The sequence below is a fragment of the Pimephales promelas genome, chromosome 16 (genome assembly GCF_988280905.1).
Source record: "Pimephales promelas chromosome 16, fPimPro1.hap1.1, whole genome shotgun sequence".
NCBI classification, from domain to species: Eukaryota; Metazoa; Chordata; class Actinopteri; order Cypriniformes; family Leuciscidae; genus Pimephales; species Pimephales promelas.
In genome coordinates, this window is record NC_142784.1 from 2,847,413 (window position 1) to 2,870,436 (window position 23,024).

Sequence of the window (23,024 nt, forward strand, 5' to 3'; positions counted from 1 at the left end):
GACTATGTTTACCAGCAGGCCAAAAAGTCACTAGAATTGTTGCTAGTTGCCTTTTGGGAAATTTACTAATCTAGTGACGAAGTGGCTAAGTTGCCAACACTGATCATCATATATATGACAGTTAATTTCTCTAACGGGAGGACTTGAGTTGGACCATTCGTAGCTTTGTAGAGATGGAAAAGGAAAAGCTCCACTCACCATTTCTTCATAGGCAGTTTGCTAGGTTTTGAAACATATACATACACATCAGTGCTTGCATGTTCATACTCTTTATAATCAAGTTTAAATGGACATGATTGTCTTTTTGCATCAGGCCTCTCGGGTCCTCCGGCGTTCTCCTGGCACTGGTGGTACGTGGTGATGGCCATCGCCGTCGCTGTCGCTCTAGCCGTGCTCTTGGCTGTGTACATGACCAGGCTGCGGCGGAAGGAGACGCGCTTCGGGTGGGTGCTGATGAGGCTTTTACTGTCTTTGCCATTCAGTGGCCACACACATTTTCTGTGCTTTATTTTCTTTTCAGGATTCTGACAGCAAAGATGTCAATGCTACTATTAAACATAACTGAAAAATGACTGATTAAAGGCTGATTTAAAGGGTATTATGCTTTTTTTTTTTGTTAAAGTCCCTCTGTAGTCAAGTATTTACTCACCCTCATGTTGTTCAACCCCGTAAGACCTTCGTTCATCTTCGGAACACAATTTAAGACATTTTTGATGAAATCTGAGAGCTGGATCACTCCTGCATGCTAGTCCATAGGGTTCTTGAGGAATTGAAACTTGCCGGCCTCAAAAAGTCATTAAAGACATCGTTAAAATAGTCCAAGTGACTACAGGGGCTCAATCTTAACTTTATCAAATGACGAGAACACTTTTGTGCGCAAAAAAACAAAAAAAATAACGACTTTATTTCAACTATTGGTTTATTTCTCCCTCTGCGCGAGTCAGGTTACTAGTTTAATAGCGTAAGCTTCTGTTATTGTACGTCACACGCATCACACACATGACCAGCGTCGGCCAATAGTGAGCCTACGTGTGACGTAGCTCTACGCAATCACACTACGTTAACTGACTTACAGGCTCATGGAGAAGGAAGTGAATAGTTGAAATAAAGTCGTTATTTTTGTTTGTTTTTGCGCACAAAAAGTGTTCTCGTCGTTTGATAAAGTTTAGATTGAGCCACTGTAGTCACTTGGACTATTTTAACGATGTCTTTAATGACTTTTCGAGGCCGGCAAGTTTTAATTCCTCAAGAAGCCTATGGACTAGTATGCAGGAGTGATCTATATATCTTAAATATCTTAATTTGTGTTCCGAAGATGAACGAAGGTCTTACGGGGTTGAAACAACATGAGGGTGAGTAAATACTGACAGATTTTTAATTTTTGGGTGAACTAACCCTTTAAAACTCATCTCTGATCACCAAAATTACAGATTTAAAAGTTTTTTCCCATGCTTTAAAATATCTTGAATGTAACTCGACACCATTGCCTCATTTAGTATGCGCAGTTCTATGAATATGCAAATGAGCCCCGCCTCCACTCACTCACTCAGCTCAGAGATCTGCTGGTTGACGATCACACATTGATCTGATTGGTCACAAGGTAGTGTGTGAAATCAGAAACACCAGCGATTTCGAACCCTGTTTTTGTTGTTCACTGCAGTTTTATGAAGTTTGGTTTTACACATGGTTTAAAGCATATTAAAAACACATAGACATATAAACAACATTAAAAGCTGGATTTTCACCACAGGGGGACTTTTATCTAATATTGCTGTTCAACATGTTCACATATTGGTGCTGTTTGCATGACGCCACCGTTTTAACAAATTTGCGTTTTTGCGGTTTACACCGAGACAATAACGTTTTTGCACTTTAAATCTCGTTTTCAAAAGTTTTTATTTTCATCCCCCAAAACATTGTTGTTCTGTAAATGAACGGCCAAAATGCATATAAAGTTTTTTTTATTTTAGTTGAAAGCGGTGTCGTGCAAACAGCCACTTATTCTCTACATCAATGCCAGTGTTTCTGAACTCCATTGTAGTCTTGAGTTTCTTCCGGCGAACACGTCACAATATTCCTCATTATAATAATCCATACTCAGAATAAAGGGGCGGGGCCTGATGAGTTAGTTAGTGTTGTGTTAAAACTGGTGGTTATGGTAAGGGGCGGGACATTTCCCAAACACACTGACCAATCACAACACACTGATCCAGCCGACCAATCAAAGCGCAGTGTGATTTACAGAAGGAGGGGCTTCATCGAGGCAGGAACTAAACAAAGCGTTACTGAAAGACTGGGAAGAGAGGGGCTGCAACAATGGAGAATATGAGGAGAATAATCTTTTTTTTTTTTACATTGAAGTTTGAAACCTGTTTTAGTAGAGCCCAAAAGACTTTGTAAAAGGGCATAATAGTAATCCTACATTGCAGCACTGGGGAATTGGAGACATTAATTGTCAGAGGCTGTAAGTGTGTGTATTAGCACTATGATGGACTGGTCATCTGTCCAGAGTGTTTCTCTGCCAATGGCCTGAGATGCTGGAAAACCACTCATAACCTTATATAGGACATAATCTTGATTACATGGGGTCAGGCATCATTCTTTTTAGTCAAATTAATTGAGGAAAACATGTGTAATACCTGAGTTCTGTTTCATGTGAAAGATGTACTTGTGTGTTTGTTGTACAGTGAGGCATTTGAACCCATGATGGAGAGCGGTGAACTCGTGGTTCGATACCGAGCTCGTCGCACGTACAGCCGACGCACGACAGAAGCTACACGTGAGTTTGCTTTTTCTCTAGCCGTACATGAAACGGTCTGATTCTGAGTCTCTACTGGCACATGAAGCTGTAACTAGAACAGGAATACCTGGTCAACAATGGATCAATGAAAGTCTTAGATTGGCTTCAGCTCCACGTCGTAGATGGGCAAACTTGCACTGCTGGTTAAATTGTAGGTTTGAAAATCTCCCTTTTACTTTTACACTGTAAAATTTTGTATCCTACCATTGTCGCGTTTACAAAGAAAAGACTTTTTACAGACTGATTTGCACAGACTGAAGATTAAAACGAACTGTAACTCTATTCTTTTGCTGTCTTGTAAGCAGTGCTATTTCTCTCAGGAAACTTACTGTCATAAAATGCATAATTTCATGATGATGTGAAGAACATTTGTAAGTTAATGGTCTCAAGAGTACTTCATGAGGGAATATTAGCCAACCTCGCTTCTGAGAAAACTTGAGATGTGTTCATTGTTGTTTGGCAGAGGTTTGAAGGAAATAAGCATGCACTCATAACCTGGCATCACATTTCACCCTCAAACTGCTGGATCTATTACTGACAGGGACAGTTTGACACTGACGTGCCTCAGCATGCAGGAGCAACCAAACTGGATAGAAAGAGGGAGAAGTGAACCTAGAGACCAACAGATGAAGAAAAACATTTTCATAATAATATAGAAACATGATAAATGGGTGTTGGCTTTTAAACCTGACAGAACCCAACACACACATTCTTGTACATCTATCTTTGTGAGGACAACCTCTCCTTACCTAACCCTACGTGTCTACACCTACCCTTCACCTAATTATAACCTTATCCCTACAACCAAGTCTTGACCCTCAAACAGGTATTTAAAGGGGTCTCAGAAAGAGAGGACCGGACATAATGTCACAATTTACTCTCTTTGTCCTCACTTTGATGGTCTAAAACTCCCAAAGACTCAGTAGTTGTACGTGCACACATGAAGATCCTGACTTCACCAAGTGCAACATATTCCTGGATCGACATCTTTGTTGATCCTGCAACAACATTCCAATCAATCAGATTTGAGGGAAAAGTTTACAGTTTATGTCAAGTTTCGGCTGACAACCAGAGTTAAGTGCTTCTACATCAGTGTTATTCACCATCATTTCCCTCTGATTTTAAGTTGTGAGTAGGATTGGGGTTAGGGGTAGGGATGGGGATGGGGGTAGGGATAGGGGGAGGGATGGGAATGGGGATAGGTATAGGGATGGGAATACGGATGGGGTAGGGATGCGGGTGGGGGTAGGGATGGGGTAGGGTTTGGGATAGGGATGGGATGGGGTAGGGATGGGGATAGGGTTGTGGGTAGGGATGGGAAAGGGGTGGGGATAGGGATAGGGGTGGGGGTAGGGATATGGATAGGGATGGGGGCAGGGATGGGAATGGGGATAGGTATAGAGATGAGGATACGGATGGGGGTAGGGATAGGGATGGGGTAGAGATGGGGATGGGGATAGGGATGGGAAAGGGGTGGGAATGGGGATAGGTATAGGGATGGGGATACGGATGCGGATGGGGGTAGGGATAGGGATGGGGTAGAGATGGGGATAGGGATGGGGATAGGGATGGAGATGGGGGTAGGGATAGGGTTGGGGGTAGGGATACGGATGCGGATGGGGATAGGGATGGCGATAGGCATAGGGATGGGGGCAGGGATGGGGTGGGATGTAAGGGATGCGGATGGGGGTAGGGATGGGGTGGGGGTAAGGATTGGGATAGTTATGGGGGCAGGGATGGGAATGGGGTTAGGTATAGGGATGGGAATACAGATGGGGTAGGGATGCGGGTAGGGATGGGGTGGGGGTAGGGATTGGGATAGGGTTGTGGGTAGGGATGGGAAAGGGGTGGGGGTAGGGATGGGGGTGGGGTAGGGATATGGATGGGGCAGGGATGGGAATGGGAATAGGTATAGGGATGGGGATACGGATGCGGATGGGGGTAGGGATAGGGATGGAGATGGGGTAGGGATACGGATGGGGTAGGGATAGGGTTGGGGTAGGGATGGGGATGGGGTGGGGTGGGGGCAGGGATGGGAATAGGTATAGGGATGGGGATACAGATGCGGATGGGGGTAGGGATAGGGATGGAGATGGGGTAGGGATACGGATGGGGTAGGGATAGGGTTGGGGGTAGGGATAGGGATGCGGATGGGGTTTGGACTACATTTTCAGAAAGGAATGTTTGGAATGAACAAAATATGACAGGAATGAACAAACTATGTTGATTTATATAGTGCCCTTAACAATGTGGATTGTTCCAAAGCGGCTTTACAGTGATAATAGGTAAATAATAAATTAAAGTAACAGACTGTTTTGGCTTTATGGCAGCTCTAAAATAAAGTTATTTTCCAGTTAAAGTTAGTTTTGGTTGATTTTCTTCCGTTGCACCGATCATTAGTTATTAACTTAGTGGCCGCTAACACGACACCGCTCTAACAGAAAACTCTTTAGTTCTCTCTACGCAAACTTTAAAAAACGTGAACCCGTGAGAACGCTGATAGCGTTCATTCGATAGGTATGCATGATTGCGCATTTGAATATTTGTGCGCTGGCAACTACAACTTTAATACATTTTTCACCTTACCCGTGTCCTGGGAATGAGTTGAAAGTAAATGGGATGTGTTCCATTATTTACAAAGATTGGCTATAACTCACATGCATATCTCAGTGCTGTCATGAGCTAAATCACTGAAACAAAAGCTGAGTGTTGCTCTAGAGTTGAAACATCTGCATTATCTCAAGGTCCGGTATCTGATCCAGAGATTTCCAGGGAAGCCTGACGTCATGTGTTGTGAGATAGTGAGAGGACGGTCATGGTGGTGTTCATATGAGTGTGAGCTTGTTTTGAGCTGTAGTAAAGGGTGGAGGGTTTATGTCATCTGGACAAGCTCCATAACATTTTGTTTTTGCTCGTTTTCTATCCTGATTTCCATTCGGGGTTCATTTGTAGAGCAAAGCAATCTTGCAACATCATAGGGTTCTTTTAGACTTCTCTTTGGCCGCGCACACACTTCTGCTAAATGCAGTTTCTCTCGCTCTATCGCAAATCGCATTCTTCAGTTGGAGTTCATAGTTCAGCTAGTTCCTCTGTGCTTGTTTTTGTGTTGAGTCCTTCATCCTTCGTCCTTTACTTTAATCACACTTGAGATAATATGAAAAAGGCAAAAATGCTCCCTAAATATTGACAGAGCGACAACCACAGTTTATAAAACCCGAAATAACAGAACCGAACAGTTCAAGTCATTTTAGGGATTCACGAACTCACAAAATGCCAAACATTTGTGAGAGAACGCTAACGCATTGACATATTTTTTCCTCCATCTCATTTTGTTTTCTTCTCCTTGTCCCTTTAGGGGCTCCATACCATTTCCATTTGCTTCATTGTATCATTAATCACGTCTTAATCCACTTTTGGATCTCGGACCACCAGAATATATTGTACCATTATTGTTATTTTGTTCATTATTATAATTCGAATGTTATTTTTATGTAATACCTTAAATTCTCTGTTAGTGACATTTATCATTTTCCTACAAGACATTTAACTTTCAATCATTTTAAACATACCTCACATTGTCATCAGAAATAAAACATAGTACATCTATTTGTCTCGACAATTCTTCCGAACCACTTGAAATACAGTCTGAAGTTGACAATTATCATGCATTTAGTGCCAGCAGATATCACCTTTAACTCACTTCGGTTGATAGTGTGTCACTTGGTGATTGTATTACAATACAAAGAGAAACTGTTATTGTCAAAGACAATATTCTCTCTAAAGAATATTGAATGGCATGATGTTGAAAACACTCTCAAAGAGGCTTTGAAACTGATGCTAATCTCTCAGGTGGCTCGTTGTTTTCTCAGTAAACTCTCTGGGGATCAGCGATGAGCTCAAACAAAAGTTACAGGACGTGATGGTGGACAGACATAAGCTAACGCTGGGAAAAACACTCGGGGAAGGTGAGCGCTACATGACTGCTGTACGGATCTGTGATCTGTATTGTCCGATCAGATCAGATAAAGACTTCTGTGTGTGTGTGTAGGTGAGTTCGGCTCTGTTATGGAGGGTTCACTCACTCAGGAGGACTCTGTGCTCAAAGTGGCAGTGAAGACCATGAAAAGTGAGTCAATAACACCGACAGCATCTCTGAAAACACCTGCAATCATTTCCGTCCGACTAACGTCATCGTCCCGCTGTGTTTTGCTCAGTTGCTATCTGCACTCGCACAGAAATGGAAGATTTCCTGAGAGAAGCGGCGTGCATGAAGGAGTTCGACCATCAGAATGTCATGCGGCTTCTAGGTGAGTGGGGTCACACTTTCAGTAAAACACTAAACCATCTCCTGACATAAACCTACACGAACGGTTTGCTCTTTTCCCCTCCATGTCACCAAATACAGTAACAGGAGATGGTTTATAATCGCTTATAGACAGTACCTCAAATCTCTTCACACAATTCTCCTAACCAACTTTCAACTTATTAATAGCAATTCATTTCACATTCAAAACCTCAAAACGTTTTCTTTGGTAAAATGTCTTTACAAAACCAGAATGACACGCTACTGCTCATACTTGACTGCGGTTTGTTACATAGTCCATGTTTACACCACAGTACAAAATGTTTCAAGAGTTTTCCCCATTTGTAATTAAATTGAAATTGTGTTAATTAAATTGTGTAGATGTTCAGATACACCTAATTGCTTTGATAGTATTTGATTGTTTAGACTTAGAATAAATTTTAACCCTTGTGCATCAATTAAAAGTTACACATAGGTACATAGAGGACAAAAATGTCCATGTCATAAAAATGTGACGCTTCGGAGCACAGACTTAAGTTTGGTATCATTTTAAAGAAGACTCTTTGCAGATTATCGCTGAAGTAAAAAAATAATAATACGTAAATCCAAAAAAAAAAGTTATATAGGTATAAGTTTATGAAAATTATTTATAAAAAATTTATATTTTATAAATCAGGTTCAACTCAAAACTGCAATAAAATCAAAGCCATGAATCTAAATAGGTTGTGTTACAAATTTGAGGACGATATCTCAAAAAATGAGCTTTCGGTAACAGTTTCTTTGGGCGTAGTAACTTATTTTCCCCATTGGGTGTCAGCAAAACCCCACTGGAGCTCACAGTGATTAGATCTGAATTTGCAGTTTTTCTCTCTCAGTATTACAAACACACACACACACACATATTTTTTTATAACACACATACTAACATCCATACCAACACACCCACACAAATATCGTTGCATAATTTATCCAGTTGGCTCTATAATATGCCGAACCAGAAAACAAGAATAAAGCGATTTTTGATTTATTGCCCAAACTTAAAAAAAATGGCACCATCTGATAAAAAATAGTCAAAAATAAAATTTTGAAGCCTTGCCATCAGAATTAAAGCCTCTCAACAAAGATTGCATAATTTTATAGTTAACTGAACCGGTGATTAAAAATGGCAGTTTTAATGGGTTTCAATGGGGACATTTTTGTCCAAAAGGTGCTGAGAGGGAGTATTTTTTTGTACCTAATGCAAAAAATATATTTTTAAGAAAATTACGGTGAAATAGTAAAATTCCAATAAAAATACACACCTGTGCCAATTTTTTTTTTGCAGTTAGCTTTAACACAGGCAAAGTGATCAAAAAAAAAACTAAACTGAAAAGGACAAAAATGTCCATAAGGATGCACAAGGGTTAATATGGTGTTACTGTAGAAATGTAGTGAATTTGTCTAGTATTATGCTAGGTTTTGAACTTAAGTTTAATGGTTTTGAAAGATTATGCAAACGTGCAAATTGTTTGATTGGGCTTTGGTGGTGTTTGTGTCTAAGTGAGGAAAGAGGTGATGTAATTTGAAAGATGTTGTCATTGAATGCATTTGTGCCAAAGCAATGATAAATGATCCAGAGTTTAGCCCACATAGACTGCTGTTGTGATCACTGAGTGAAGGGTTGAAAAACTGACCTAAGTATTGAGAAACGTGTCTTTTCTACACTTTATGACATGGGGTGAGTAAATTATCAGCAAAAGTTTTTTTAAAAAGTGAACAGTGTTGTGCAAGTTACTTCCAAACTGTAATAGATTAGGTATTACTTGTTACTGTTATTTAAAAGTAATTCATTACCTTACAATATTACTGTCTCAGAATTGTACTGCGTTACATTACTCATGTATTACTTTTGAGTTACTTTCACCAAAATAACTAAGTAGAACTTAACTTTTGGGCTGTAACGATATGCAATATGAAACCGAAATCGCCATTCGCCACACGACTCAGATCCACGAACCTACAGAATCGCGACACACGTCTTCCAACTCCAGCGTTATTCTCCTTACCGTCCAGATCCACTGCTGCCTTATCTTTAAATTAGGCTATTAGTATTATTTGAAGTTAACATTATAAAATACACCACAAAACTAGTTGAGGATAAATTATTTAAAATTGGGGAAGTCCAGCATTATGGACATGACATTTGCAGTCAAAACTTGAAATAAAAATTCTCAGAAAATACATGTATTGAAACGTATATTAGGCTACTTCCTTAAAGGACTCCAGACATTAGACAAATATCAGTCTATGTTTTATTTTTAATATTAGGGAAAAGACACACATTCATGCGTGACAAAAAAAATAGGAGGCAAAATATATTTTTTGTAATTCTGTTAATTACACTGCGCAAATCGGATGAGGAAGGGTTGGCTCTCCAGTCTCCATAGAACTTAAAATATTCATTTTATTTTAGTTTTCGTGTTCGCATTTATGAGGAAAAAACAATGTTACAGACGCGACCGCTCTGAACTGGCACTAAAAGACTGCTTTAAAACTTTCACACAGTCTGTTGCCTTTAAGAAGTAAAAGCAGACAATACACTGTAATACAACTGTAATACAAGCCTCACTGAACATAAAATATTACTGAAAATTGATTAGTAATGCCTTACACTACTGCGTTACAGCAAAAACTAATATGTTACTGTAATGTATTACTTTTGTAATGCGTTACTCCCAACACTGAAAGTGAACTACTCCTTTAAGAAGTTTAACGTACGTCTTGTCCTGCAGACATGAATGGTCAGGCAGTTTGATGAGGAGACGTGTGCTGTTACTTTACTGAGCCGTTAGACTGACGCTGAAAATGTGAGAAATGTGTTTGTGTGATAGGTGTGTGTCTGCAGACAGTGGAGAGTGAAGGCTATCCGTCTCCTGTTGTCATTCTGCCCTACATGAAGCATGGAGATCTACACAGCTACCTGCTGTACTCCAGACTGGGAGACACTCCTGTGGTGAGCTCACACACACACACACACACACACTGGGAGAAAAGAGAGCTCAAACCTTAATCTAAAAGAGTGGCAGTTCCCTTTAAAATAAAAAATAGCTCTGTCATTATTTACTTGCTCTAACCGTTGTGACTTTCTTAGTTCATACTGTGGTTCAGAAGCCTTTTTTTGTGAGTAAATGAGGACTATTCAGAAATAAACAGTTAAATATTTGGGATTTTATGCTTAGATTTGAAACATCCAGACACATCTGTGATACACCAACGCTACTAAAACAAGTCTTTTTTCCTCAATGGTTACACTATCGCTTATGAATGCAAACACTGTGAAGGAAAGTGAATTTGAGGCACATTCTCATGGTCAGAGTTGGAAATTCATATATTGAGTTCCTCTAAAGGTCAAACATCAGGCACACGCTCACAATACATCGTCTCAGGGACATGTTGTACCGCAAAGTGTTTTTTAACGCCCACTGGTCTATCATTTTTGTTATTGTGAATGGACGTGTGTGAGGTCAGAGCAAGTCTCTGGCGCCACCTGTCTGTCACGTGAAGAACACACAACAACATCTTACATTGGAAGATGACATAGGTTTCTACAGCAGTTTGTTTCTCCTGTGTGTAGTATCTGCCCTCTCAGATGCTGGTGAAGTTCATGACGGATATCGCCAGAGGAATGGAGTACCTGAGTGACAAACATTTCATTCACAGAGACCTAGCAGCTCGAAACTGCATGTGGGTGAAATAAACACATTTTCTACCTCCAGCACTACAGATATGGACATGCAGTATTGATTTGAGTTTTTTCCTCCCCTTCTCTGCTAACCAGGTTAAATGAGAACATGAATGTGTGTGTGGCTGACTTTGGCTTGTCTAAGAAGATCTATAATGGGGACTACTACAGACAAGGGCGCATCTCTAAGATGCCCGTCAAGTGGATCGCCATTGAGAGTCTGGCAGACAGAGTCTATACCACTAAGAGTGATGTGGTAAGACATCGTCCATTTGATAAACGAGGCGGAAGCTGAACCAACTCTAGGATAAGTGCTTCGCATTTAAAAACACATTTCAATAGATTTCACATCCCAAGCCAGAGTTTTTGTCTAGTCATTTTTGACAGAAAAATTTGACCTTTTGTTTTTTGTACGAATTGTTTGCTTCAGCGGAGTGTTGCAAAACTTTTTGGCACTTGCTATGTGAACACACTTTGGAATTAAAGGGTTAGTTCACCCAAAAATGAAAATTCTGTCAGTATTTACTCACCCTCATGTTGTTTCAACCCCGTAAGACCTTCGTTCATCTTCGGAACACAAATTAAGATATTTAAGATATTAAGATCGCTCCTGCATACAGTCCATGGGCTTCTTGAGGGACTGGCTCTTGCTGTCCTCGAAAAAAAAATTAAAGACATCGTTAAAATAGTCCAAGTGACTACAGGGGCTCAATCTTAAGTTTATCAAGCGACGAGAACACTTTTGTGCGCAAAAAAACAACAAAAATAACGACTTTATTTCAACTATTCACTTCCTTCTCCATGAGCCTGTAGTCAGTTAACGTAGTGTGATTGCGTAGAGCTACGTCACACGTAGGCTCACTATTGGCCGACGCTGGTCATGTGTGTGTGACGCGTGTGACGTACAATAACAGAAGCTTACGCTATTAAACTAGTAAACTGACTCGCGCAGAGGGAGAAATAAACGAATAGTTGAAATAAAGTCGTTATTTTTGTTGTTTTTTTGCGCACAAAAGTGTTCTCGTCGTTTGATAAACTTAAGATTGAGCCCCTGTAGTCACTTGGACTATTTTAACGATGTCTTTAATGACTTTTCGAGGACAGCAAGAGCCAGTCCCTCAAGAAGCCTAAGGACTGTATGCAGGAGCGATCTTAATATCTTAAATATCTTAATTTGTGTTCTGAAGATGAACGAAGGTCTTACGGGGTTGGAACAACATGAGGGTGAGTAAATACTGACAGAATTTTTATTTTTGGGTGAACTAACCCATGCGAATGGGTCCGAAACGGGTCCGACCGAGTGCGGTGCGAAGAAAATCGTGTCCGTTGGTCATCCGGATGCGTTCAAAAATTTGAACTCGTGCGAAAAGCTACGGACGGTTCCTATCTGACAATTCCAGCGGAAGTTGAGCGTTGCTATGGTACTGATAAACAAACCTGAATTATTAACTTTTAATAACACAAATAATGATTTTATAACGATAAGTTGTGATGTCATTTTTTATTTTCATGACTTTCTAACGTTTATAAGGGCAGTTAATACAATTAAATTGAAGGTAGACATTGAACTATTGACCACTATATCACATATTTTAGCCGACCTGACATGTCAACGTCCTGAGCAACTTTCCTCACGCAGCATAACCCTCATCAGAGAGATCATACAGAACTGACAGACTCAAACTTTAATCTCTCCGCCATTTTTGTTCTACCCGCGTCCGACGCTTTTCACTGTGTAGTACGACGTCCGTTGGGAACGTATTGCGTATTACGGAGCTGATTTCAACTGCCAGTGTGAAGGCGGCGTTAGGCATCTTGCTTCCTCCACTGCGGACAGCAAGCTGAACTCACTTAACCTTATTAGCTTACAGATTATATGGGTATATAAGCATAGCTATTCCATAAATATAAGTCAGTAACATCAAATCCCTAAAAAATACAAAAAAATGATCAGACAAAAAAAACCACGACAAATCTGTTTCGCCAATATGCTATTATTACAGAGAAAGCAGATCCGAGAACAACAGTGATGTGCGCAGTGTTTCACTCTGCAGAACTAGCTCACACTAGACAAGAGCAATACACACAATTGACCCGTCGCTAAGCCCCGCCCTCCCTAGTTACTGTTGCTACGGCTGTCAAGCTTTCGCGGCTGGCCCATCTATTATAGTGTGGATGCACCCGGTGTCAGACATTTCAATGAGATAATTAGTAATTTTCGGCGAACAAGTGAAATATCTGAGAGAGCAAGACAAAAGGGACTACAGTATGCATTTGAGGGATATATTCACGACATTATATGCAACCGATTAGAGAATAATTTCTTAAAAATTGAAGTTAAAGCCTAACGTTATAGTCCCAGCGCAAGCAGCAGCGCCTCATACGCTGACCGTTCAAATGGGAAACACAAACTGAGGAACAGCTGTGTTCATACACCACAGGGTATGTGAAAATAATCTTAATAATTATAAATCAAACAGCTTATCCATAAATCTTGTGGAATAACACTAATACCGGGAGAGCCGCGATCGGATTGGGTTAAGTTAAGGGGTAACGTTAGTAGGATGTCGATTAACAAAATGCTGAAATATATTTTAAAGTATGTCAGTGAGCCTTTGTCTTGTCTCTTTAATCGTCTTATTTTACGTTATCATTATGACCAAAGAACTGTCAATATTTCCAAGCAATAGGTGTTTTTGTTAAGCATGTCGACATTTACCAGAATGGGTCTCGCACATAGATGCTAGATCACGCCAATCATTTCTTCCCTTGGCTTTTGGATTTTCTGGAAGGAAAACAACTCCTCTCCCCCGTCCAAACTTTTAGTATACCGGTATCAGATTTGCACAATCCATACGCACAATGCTTCAGCATGTTTCCCTCGTTCGAAAGCTTGCCAGACCTCCCGCGCATAGTTACGGTTGCTAAAACATGATTGGCCAGTGGCGGTTTTTGGGCGTGGCTTAGCGAAGGGACTGATTCAGAACTGAGCTTCATATGTCTGCCTGGTCTTACTGGGACTGATTCATCAGACAGTTTGAGGATCATATTGTTTATGAAGTTTATGTATTTGTCTGTCCCGCAGTGGTCGTTTGGAGTGACGATGTGGGAGATTGCGACTCGAGGTCAGACGCCGTACCCTGGAGTGGAAAACAGTGAAATCTATGATTATCTGAGGCAGGGAAACCGTCTGAAACAACCTCCAGACTGCCTGGACAGCATGTGAGTAAAACCTGAAAGGCTTAACATGGTTTTAACCAACTTCAGCTGAAGGATGGCTTCACACTTGTCATTTTGAAAGGAGGTTACACCGCTGGGTAATGAGAATGATGAAATGAACAGGGCTAGAATCCTAATGCAATAAAGACACCTGATTTTGTACACGCTTAGCTCTTTAAAACCCTCAAGTGACACCAAAGGGAACTGAGGATGTAATGACGGTTCCCAAACCAAATTTGTTTCATGTTATACATACCATGTCCAATCACAGGACAGGCGATGTCTGACGTCCTTTGTCCCCCACAGCTATTCCCTGATGTTTTCCTGCTGGCTGTTGAGCCCGAAGGACAGGCCGAGCTTCGAGATCTTGTGCGGCGAGCTGGAAAAGGTCCTGGGAGATCTCCCGAGCCAAGACCCGGATGAGATACTCTACGTCAATATGGATGAGACGTCTGGAGAGCTGGGGGCCGTTGGGGGCCGTGACCCCTTAACGGGGGGTGTCCCCTGTGTTCTCGGGGCCCTGAAGGGTTCGGGCTCTGTGGCCACTGTGGAAGTCCACCACCCCAGCCGGTACGTGATCTGCCCCCAACATGAGAACCAGCGGCTGCTCAACGCAGACTCCCTGGAGAGCCTGAACCTCACGGGACCCGTCCCGCCACTGCAGCCCTCGTCCTGCTCCACTCCAGTGCCGCCCTCCGAGAGCCAGGCCCCCGAGGACAGAGACGAAATGAAGTGCGTGCCCTGGCAGGGCTGAGCTATTGCTCCAGACTGAGCTATTGCTCCTACCCCATCAATTTGCACACACACACACATGCGAACATGTTTTTCTTTGCATTCCAAATTGTCCTTTCTCTTCAGTGTAGGTTCATCTAATCAAGTCTTACACTGTGTCGTAACCAGAAAGGATGTGATACGTTTCCAGTGACGAAGTCATTTTCAAAACAAAATTGAGTTTGAGTTTGAACACCACCCTAACCCGGTATATTAAACTTCGGTTGTAACTGTGCGTTCACACCGAGCGCGAATAGCACATCAAATTCGCGTCTACTGCGTCTAGTTTGACGCTTGACCACTTTGTGTTAATTCACGCGTCAAGAGTGAAACTGACGCACGTAAAAACAAAAGTTTGAAGCGTAATTTACGCGCGTCAGAATCGAAACCCGTTGGCGGCCATCTTTTTTACGTTGATCGAGAGAGTCACCGCTCTGTATTTTCTCACGTGGGGATCATCGTCGCCGTATTTGTGTCCACCGGACCCTTCGAAGGCGAACCGTTTGGCGAGTTTCACCATTTGCTCGCTCCAGGAGCTGCGCTGGATGACGGCGGTAATTACGCCTGTCCCGCGCCCAGTTTGATGACCTGTTGTCCCGCATCACAGCGAGGATCACCCTCACCCTCATCCATCTAATCTGTCTTTTGTTTTGATGATAAACAGAACCAGCCTTCAAAAGTTATTAACCTGTCCTGTGATTTTGTTTCGCGTCTCTCGCGTCCAGACACGAACTTACGCACATGTATGTTGGTTGTCTTTACATCATAATAATATTTCATATAATCTAGATATGGAATAAATAACATTCAATACAAAATGAACATGTGCCGTATATTGAAATAACGTTTTAAGTGATCAAATATTTGCTTTGTTGTGCATTAGAGCCACACCAGGCATTTAGTCGTATTACAAAATAATTTATTGAAGCATCCAGATCCTTCACCACGTGAGCAAGCAGCTAGGCTCCTGATTGGTTAACGAGGCGCGAATTGACGCCAAAGTTCCGATTTTTCAACTCGGACGGCAGACGCGAATTCACGTCAAACGCATGAATGCGCAAATAGCACTAACTAAATCATTTGTTTAACGTGCCAGACGCTCAATTCGCGCCATTCACGTGAACTTGACGCGAGGCGTATTCGCGTCTACCGCGCCGCACTCTACAGGAGCGTAACATGTCTTTGCATTAACTTAACATTGAAATCACTCGCGTCTGGTGTGAACGCAGAATAAGGCTTGTTCTGCTACTTTTCAAAGAGACACAACTTTGAAGAGTGACTCAGACTTGCATTGAAAGCCACTTGAGAAGCACGTAAAACATGGAAATGCTCCTCCAATAGCTGTGGTAGGGCTACGGCAACACAACAGAAACACAAAAGATCGGCAGCAAATCTTGTTGCACGATTTTATCACATCACGACTGGTTAGGACATGGTGTTGGACTCCAAAACGTTCACAATTGATATCAGTCAACTGGGATCTGCTCATGCTGATATTGACCACACCAACTCAGGAGGTGATTGGATTCACAATGACCAATGACACAAAGCCGGGGAACTAGCGTGACACTGCCACTCTGTAGATGTAGAAGAGGATGCAACTGGTCAAAGACTGAAAGACTCTCTCAAGTCTCCTGACCAGCATCTTTTCCAAAGAAACCCGTGGAGGATGACGAGAACTTTGCATGTTTGGTCTAAGGTCAAACCAAATCCTCAGTGAGTATGTGCGTGACCTGGAGACACATTTGCGCTAACCTACGCGTTAGCGTACTTTCATAACTCTGTCTCAAAGGTTTTCTGAGTCAACAGGGTTGTTTTTTATACATTGATCAGAGACCAGTTTTGTGGTTTCTGTCAACATCCGCAGGTTTAGAGGAGTAGACTGAGGTCTTTGCTTCTCAGAGACCCTGCCCCAGACTCAAGCACAGTATTTTTTTTTATAGTTTCCTAATGTTTTTTTGTACATTTGATATTTTGCACTAATCAACTTTTTGTCAGTGTATTGTTTGTTTATGCATTTTTATATGATATGGACATTTAGACATTGTATGTTAGACAAACAGGTCACACTTTACCTGAAGGGGTGTGCATTAGACTGACATGACACCTTCATAATCATGACATATGTTATGAATATGAAGGAAGTTTTATGCATGTTTGTGACAACTGTCATTAAGTGTCATTCGCTCAGTTATGACATTTTTAATGCAAATATGACATTGTTTGAGATGTCTTTGTTATGACACCTTGACATTACTAAGACAACACAACCTGTCATAAACATGATATAGCAGATTAATTATCAACCTAGCTATTGGTTAACATTACACATATCAAACATACTGGTTAACATATCAAAAGTCTTGTGGACGTATAATTAGTATGTGTTTTGTGGCCTTATTTTAGAAACTTTCATTTTTAGTTTTTACAATACCTTATGTATTGTATACATACATGTTGCTCATATATTACGGTAGCCCTGTTTGTGCTAAATAGAGTGTAATTTCACCTGTGCCATTAATATGTTTATAAGCAACTGAAAAAAGTACAAATTTCAGAGGATGTCAGAACATCTCAAGGACCCCAAAAACACCTTAGACCCCAGAGGGTTAAACTGTCAGGTGGTTTTTTTTATGACATTGGCGTTCATGAAGCCATTATAACTTTTTAACGACAAATTCAATGTGTACCACTGTAGTTGAGCTCACGAAAAATATTCATGACACAGTTATAATGCCTCATGACAGCCAATGTCAAAGCCAACCACATGACAGACTTAATTTTATGTCAAGTTGTCATGACAAAGACACTGACAGGTTATGATGTTATGGTTTATGTCAAGACGTCATACCAAATGTCATATTTGCATTAAAAATGTCATAACTGAGCGAATGACACTTAATGACAGTTGTCATAAACATGCTTAAAACCTCCTTCATATTCAAAATGAAAGTGCCATGCCAGTCTAATGCACACCCCTTCAGTAAAGTGTTACCGAAAAACATTTACCATAAAACATTACCATATTATGATTAAACCCGAGTTTCCAAATAAGCTCAAATTCACATGACATTGTTATTTGGTCTTTTGTTAAAGTAATTTCTTCCACTCAGACTTTAATCTAATCTGAAATTTAAAAAAGTGAATTCAATTCAATTTTTCATCATAGACCCAATGTTTGAAAAAAAGATGGAATGGTCATTTGATTATGGATGTATGTGGTACTAGTAAGATTGAGGTACTTTAAGCCACAATGCTTTAGATACACACTGTCTAATTTACGATCTTCATGCCAGTGCACAGTTGGAATCATCTATGTGATCATAGAAATCATCTTTAGTGTGTGAAACATTGGTCCAACATTAACTGGACCACACCTTCTGTGTATATTTGCATGCTCACATCTTTGGTGATCTGGAACACTGTGTGTAAATAGATGGATTTGAAGTGTCTCGTCTGACCTCGGCTAAAGAGGACAAGTTGAAACCCCTTTTGCATGTGGTATTTCAATGCAAAAACCTGCATCTTATTCACTATCGGCAGTCTATCAGCAAGGAACAGTGCTGAGATATGAGGAGGTCAGGTCAGTTCACACAGACGCTCCTTTTCCCCGCTAAATTAGGCTCATTATACACAAATACTCTGTCGTTTCTGCCTAGTGCAGTTAACATTGCACTATTACATCCACAAACAAATATTGCATTTAATATTCTGTTGATTGTCAGTAAATCAGCCAATTAGAATAGTGGGGAACAGAATTATAACCGGACAAGTTTTAGGTACTGAAAAATACAAATGTTGTTTTATCAAAATATGAATTCATAGACAGAAGCACGCACTTGAAAGTGCCTTTGAAAGCCAGTATTTTGCCTTAAAATGGCTGTTATGGTGCACAAATTTTTAGCTTTAGGTTTATATGTCTAATGTTGTCTACATAACATCAATGTCATTATTGTGATTTTGATACGCTTTGTTTTAAAATAAATACTACCTGCACAGTTGACGATTTGTGTGTGTGTGTGTGTGTGTTGTTATAATTGCTCAGGAGCTGTATGTAAGAAATTTATCTCGATTAATCAAAAAATGGCCCTGATATGTCACTAGACATTAAGAAATCATGTTCATTTCAAGTACTTATATCACTGACAACGGTACTCCAGCTTTTTATATTGCTTTATATTTTTTTATATTGTCATTTAAAAAGTGAAGTTGATGTTGTCATGTTGTGTTTCGTCTGATGCTCCGCCCTCCACCGATCTACCAATCACCGAGTCTGTAGTGTTGCGGCATTCGGGTTGCCAGATCTTCTCTAGTTACTTACCACAGCTGCAGATACAAACATGTCGGATAAACACATGTTGGATTCTGCAGCCTATCTGGCAACCCTTGAGTCAGATGGAGGGGGTGTCATTTGAAAGTGATTGCAGTACCAGTTTTGGCCACAATATTCATTTAGCTAAAAGCCTTCTTTCCTCAACATAGCATAAACTTTCTTCACATCCAAAAACACTCCTACTAGTACAGGTACTTCCTTGTTGACTTGAGTCTTCTTAATATCAGGCTCCAGACATATTTCCGAATCACATGACTTTACATTTATACAACCATTCTCTCCACAATCTTGCACAGATTAGACACTAAGGCAATAGGCCAATAACTAGCTACTGAATTGTCCTTTCCTGGTTTTGACAATTTTGACAATTATCCCATGTTTACAACTTGTTGGAAGAATCGCCTTTTCCAAACTTTATTAAAGAGATGTCACTCCAGCCCAACCCATATTCACTGCCCGCCCCCTAGTGGCCACAAATAACCACTAAAACAGGACACAGTTTACTGGAACATTAAAGAGAATGTGATTATGGGCTGGTTTCTACGGAGGCGTATTGCATTCACTTGAAGAAAAAAAAATCTACTCTGTTTTTCTGAATTAACGAGTTAATTTTTCATGAGAAAAAAAGTTTTTGCTCTGTTTTTCTGAATTAACGAGTTAATTTTTCATGGAATTTTTTTTTTGCTCCGTTTTTCTGAATTAATGAGTTAATTTTTCATGAAAAAAAAAATTTGCTCTGTTTTTCTGAATTAATGAGTTAATTTTTCATGGATTTTTTTTTTTTGCTCTGTTTTTCTGAATTAACGAGTTAATTTTTCATGGAATTTTTTTTTTGCTCTGTTTTTCTGAATTAATGAGTTAATTTTTCATGAGAAAAAAATATTTTGCTCTGTTTTTCTGAATTAATGAGTTAATTTTTCATGGATTTTTTTTTTTGCTCTGTTTTTCTGAATTAACGAGTTAATTTTTCATGGAATTTTTTTTTTGCTCTGTTTTTCTGAATTAACGAGTTAATTCAGAAAAAACAGAGCAAAAACTTTTTTCTCACGAAAAATTAACTCATTAATTCAGAAAAACAGAGAAAAACATTTTTTCTCATGAAAAATTAACTCATTAATTCAGAAAAACAGAGCAAAAAAAAATTTCTCATGAAAAATTAACTCGTTAATTCAGAAAAACAGAGAAATTTTTTTTCTCATGAAAAATTAACTCATTAATTCAGAAAAACAGAGCAAAAAAAAAATTCTCATGAAAAATTAACTCGTTAATTCAGAAAAACATTTTTTCTCATGGAAAATTAACTCATTAATTCAGAAAAACAGAGCAAAAAAAAAATTTCTCATGAAAAATTAACTCGTTAATTCAGAAAAACAGAGAATTTTTTTTTCTCACGAAAAATTAACTCATTAATTCAGAAAAACAGAGAAAAAAATATTTTCTCATGAAAAATTAACTCATTAATTCAGAAAAACAGAGAAAAACATTTTTTCTCATGAAAAATTAACTCATTAATTCAGAAAAACAGAGCAAAAAAAAATTTCTCATGAAAAATTAACTCATTAATTCAGAAAAACAGAGAAAATTAACTCATTAATTCAGAAAAACAGAGAATTTTTTTTCTCACGAAAAATTAACTCATTAATTCAGAAAAACAGAGTAGATTTTTTTTCTTCAAGTGAATGCAATATGCCTCCCTAGGTTTCAGTCATTAATAATCTAAAAAAAAAAAACACTTAAAAACAAAAACAATGCTCTAAAGAAGGAAAGGCGATATGGACCTACCCTTGCAATAATAAGTACACTTCAAGTTCATTTGATTAAGTAAAAGTTTGTTTAAGTACCTAAAATATTATTAGGAACACCATACTAATTTGTGCCTAACGGTTTTGTAGAGTAAATAAGAAACTAATTTAATTTAAAGAAAGAAAAGCAATTGTTAAATGTTATATTCCATGTAATGTTATCTTCCGGTGATCAAATCCAGTGATGCTACAATTTTGAACAGACACATTATCATTCTATCATGCTGTGTTTCACACAAGAAATGAGGCCACACACTGCTGTATTATGCACTTTATTGAACGTAAGAGCTGCCAAACTGGGTTTTCTTTAATACATGTTACGAGTTAGCAGGAGGAACCTGCTCTGCATGTTTAGTTCTGACTATATCTGATGGTTTGGTTAAGATGACGTAAGAATGTGTGTGTGCTTTTCCTAATATATGTGAGTTGTTATAAGCAGCATTTGTTTTAGGTGCATTTATTGTTCGATTGCATGTGAGTGTGTGCGATAATATTTGCAATGTGAAGTCAGCATTTCAGCTCTGTGCGTGTCCAGAGTAATGATACAAAAGCTGATGAATATTTGTTACATCATTTAGACATGAATGTTTGAGTAAATCTCTAGAAAAACATGCCCAGGTAAGATATAACTACAAAATCAAAAGAAATAAGAATTGCAAGATCCTTTGCTTAAAATAAAATAAATAATAATATATTATGTATGTATTTACCTACTTATTTGCATTGAGGTAATGAAAATTTGGGAGACATTGTTATCGATATGGTCATGAAAATAGTCACAATGTAACTCTTAGTCCCAAAAATAGGCTTTATTTTTTTTTTTTAAATATAACTTCTTATTGTTTTCTTTTGATTTTGGGGTAAGATATGACTGGACATGTTCTCTCCCGGTGACATTCATTATTACATATCATACACGTTTATTTACTGTAAGCTTTCAATTGATATAGTCAGAAGATCATTTTGTCTCAGTAAGTAATAGTCATATGAGTTCCTTATGATATTGTTGGGGTCATAAACAGAGACTCTGTTACTCGATGTTCATTAATTATAGAATATGACATCTTAATATAGCACACAAACTCTCTCTCACTTCAAACACAGACACACTCACTCACATAACTTTACTTGAACAGTCCCAGGATAGCTATTCACACTTAAAATAAGATAAGGGATCATTCACATAATGTACTCAAAAAGGTTTAGAGGTTACGAAATCCCTCCGAGGTGGGATTGTGTGTGTGTGTGTGCATATTCACAATTATAACATATGCAGTTATAATTATTGTAGCCTTCTTTGAAAATGTCCAGGATGGCCACCTTTCCGGCAAATGCTGTAGGTTTGATATGGCTCACTTTAGCAGAGATATGTCATCAGAGAAATCTCCGACGCCCAGAGGATGAAGGCAGCGTGTAAAACGCCACTGACAGACCATGAGGCACAGAGGCAGCATAAACAGGGCACAGATGCCCGCCATAATGTAGGCGATGGTCATTAATGTGGACTCGTCGGTCTGAGGGACATTGTAGCCACAGTCCTCGAGGTCCACGCCATGGAACGGCCCCTCCACTGAGGCCGTACGAAACTCATCGTGGACTACAGAGAAGGAGAGAAGGAAAACAACAAAGACAAGAACATGAACAAGCACATAATAAGGAAAAGAAGTGGGGTTGGTAGGTGACATCTCATTGCGGTAATGTGCCCATGTTAGTGATTCTCAATCATCTTAATGAAATAGAGAACAAACTTTTTGCACAGCATCCGAAATGCTGATTCGTTGTTGTGAAATGTGATTCGGTATACAGTAGTCTTACACGACTGGATTCCCAAACGGCAGCATCTGGCCTCCAAATTGTGTTTTTCTGTGTTTCGTCTGTGTGCTCTGAGACGCAAGTAATTTATTATATACAAAAATTTTATACCATGTGTGCTCTGAGTTTTGAGAAGATTGGATAAACTTAATTTTTCGCCCGAAAAAAAAAAAAAACGAAAGGGGTACCACTGTCGTTTTTTTTTTTTCCGGGTGGAATTTTTGAGTTTCCATATCTCAGCTCTGGAAGGGGCTAGAGCCTCC

The 23,024-nt window shown here is 39.5% G+C and overlaps 2 protein-coding genes across 2 annotated transcripts in view; one reads left to right on the forward strand and one right to left on the reverse strand.

Moving 5' to 3' along the window:
• The window catches only part of axl (AXL receptor tyrosine kinase), a 60,268-nt gene extending 41,453 nt beyond the window's left edge, over nt 1–18,815 (forward strand). The window contains exons 11-20 of the mRNA XM_089120880.1: nt 314–443; nt 2,688–2,779; nt 6,670–6,765; nt 6,849–6,926; nt 7,015–7,107; nt 9,974–10,095; nt 10,717–10,826; nt 10,921–11,080; nt 13,910–14,046; nt 14,350–18,815. Coding sequence (XP_088977006.1) covers nt 314–443; nt 2,688–2,779; nt 6,670–6,765; nt 6,849–6,926; nt 7,015–7,107; nt 9,974–10,095; nt 10,717–10,826; nt 10,921–11,080; nt 13,910–14,046; nt 14,350–14,797 — 1,466 coding nt within the window. The 3' untranslated portion in view covers nt 14,798–18,815. The remainder of the gene's footprint in view (nt 1–313; nt 444–2,687; nt 2,780–6,669; nt 6,766–6,848; nt 6,927–7,014; nt 7,108–9,973; nt 10,096–10,716; nt 10,827–10,920; nt 11,081–13,909; nt 14,047–14,349) is intronic.
• A 2,390-nt stretch (nt 18,816–21,205) lies between these two features.
• Nucleotides 21,206–23,024, reverse strand: part of bace1 (beta-secretase 1) — a 71,061-nt gene continuing 69,242 nt past the window's right edge. The window contains exon 9 of the mRNA XM_089120881.1: nt 21,206–22,546. Within this exon, the coding sequence (XP_088977007.1) occupies nt 22,302–22,546 (245 nt within the window). The 3' untranslated portion in view covers nt 21,206–22,301. The remainder of the gene's footprint in view (nt 22,547–23,024) is intronic.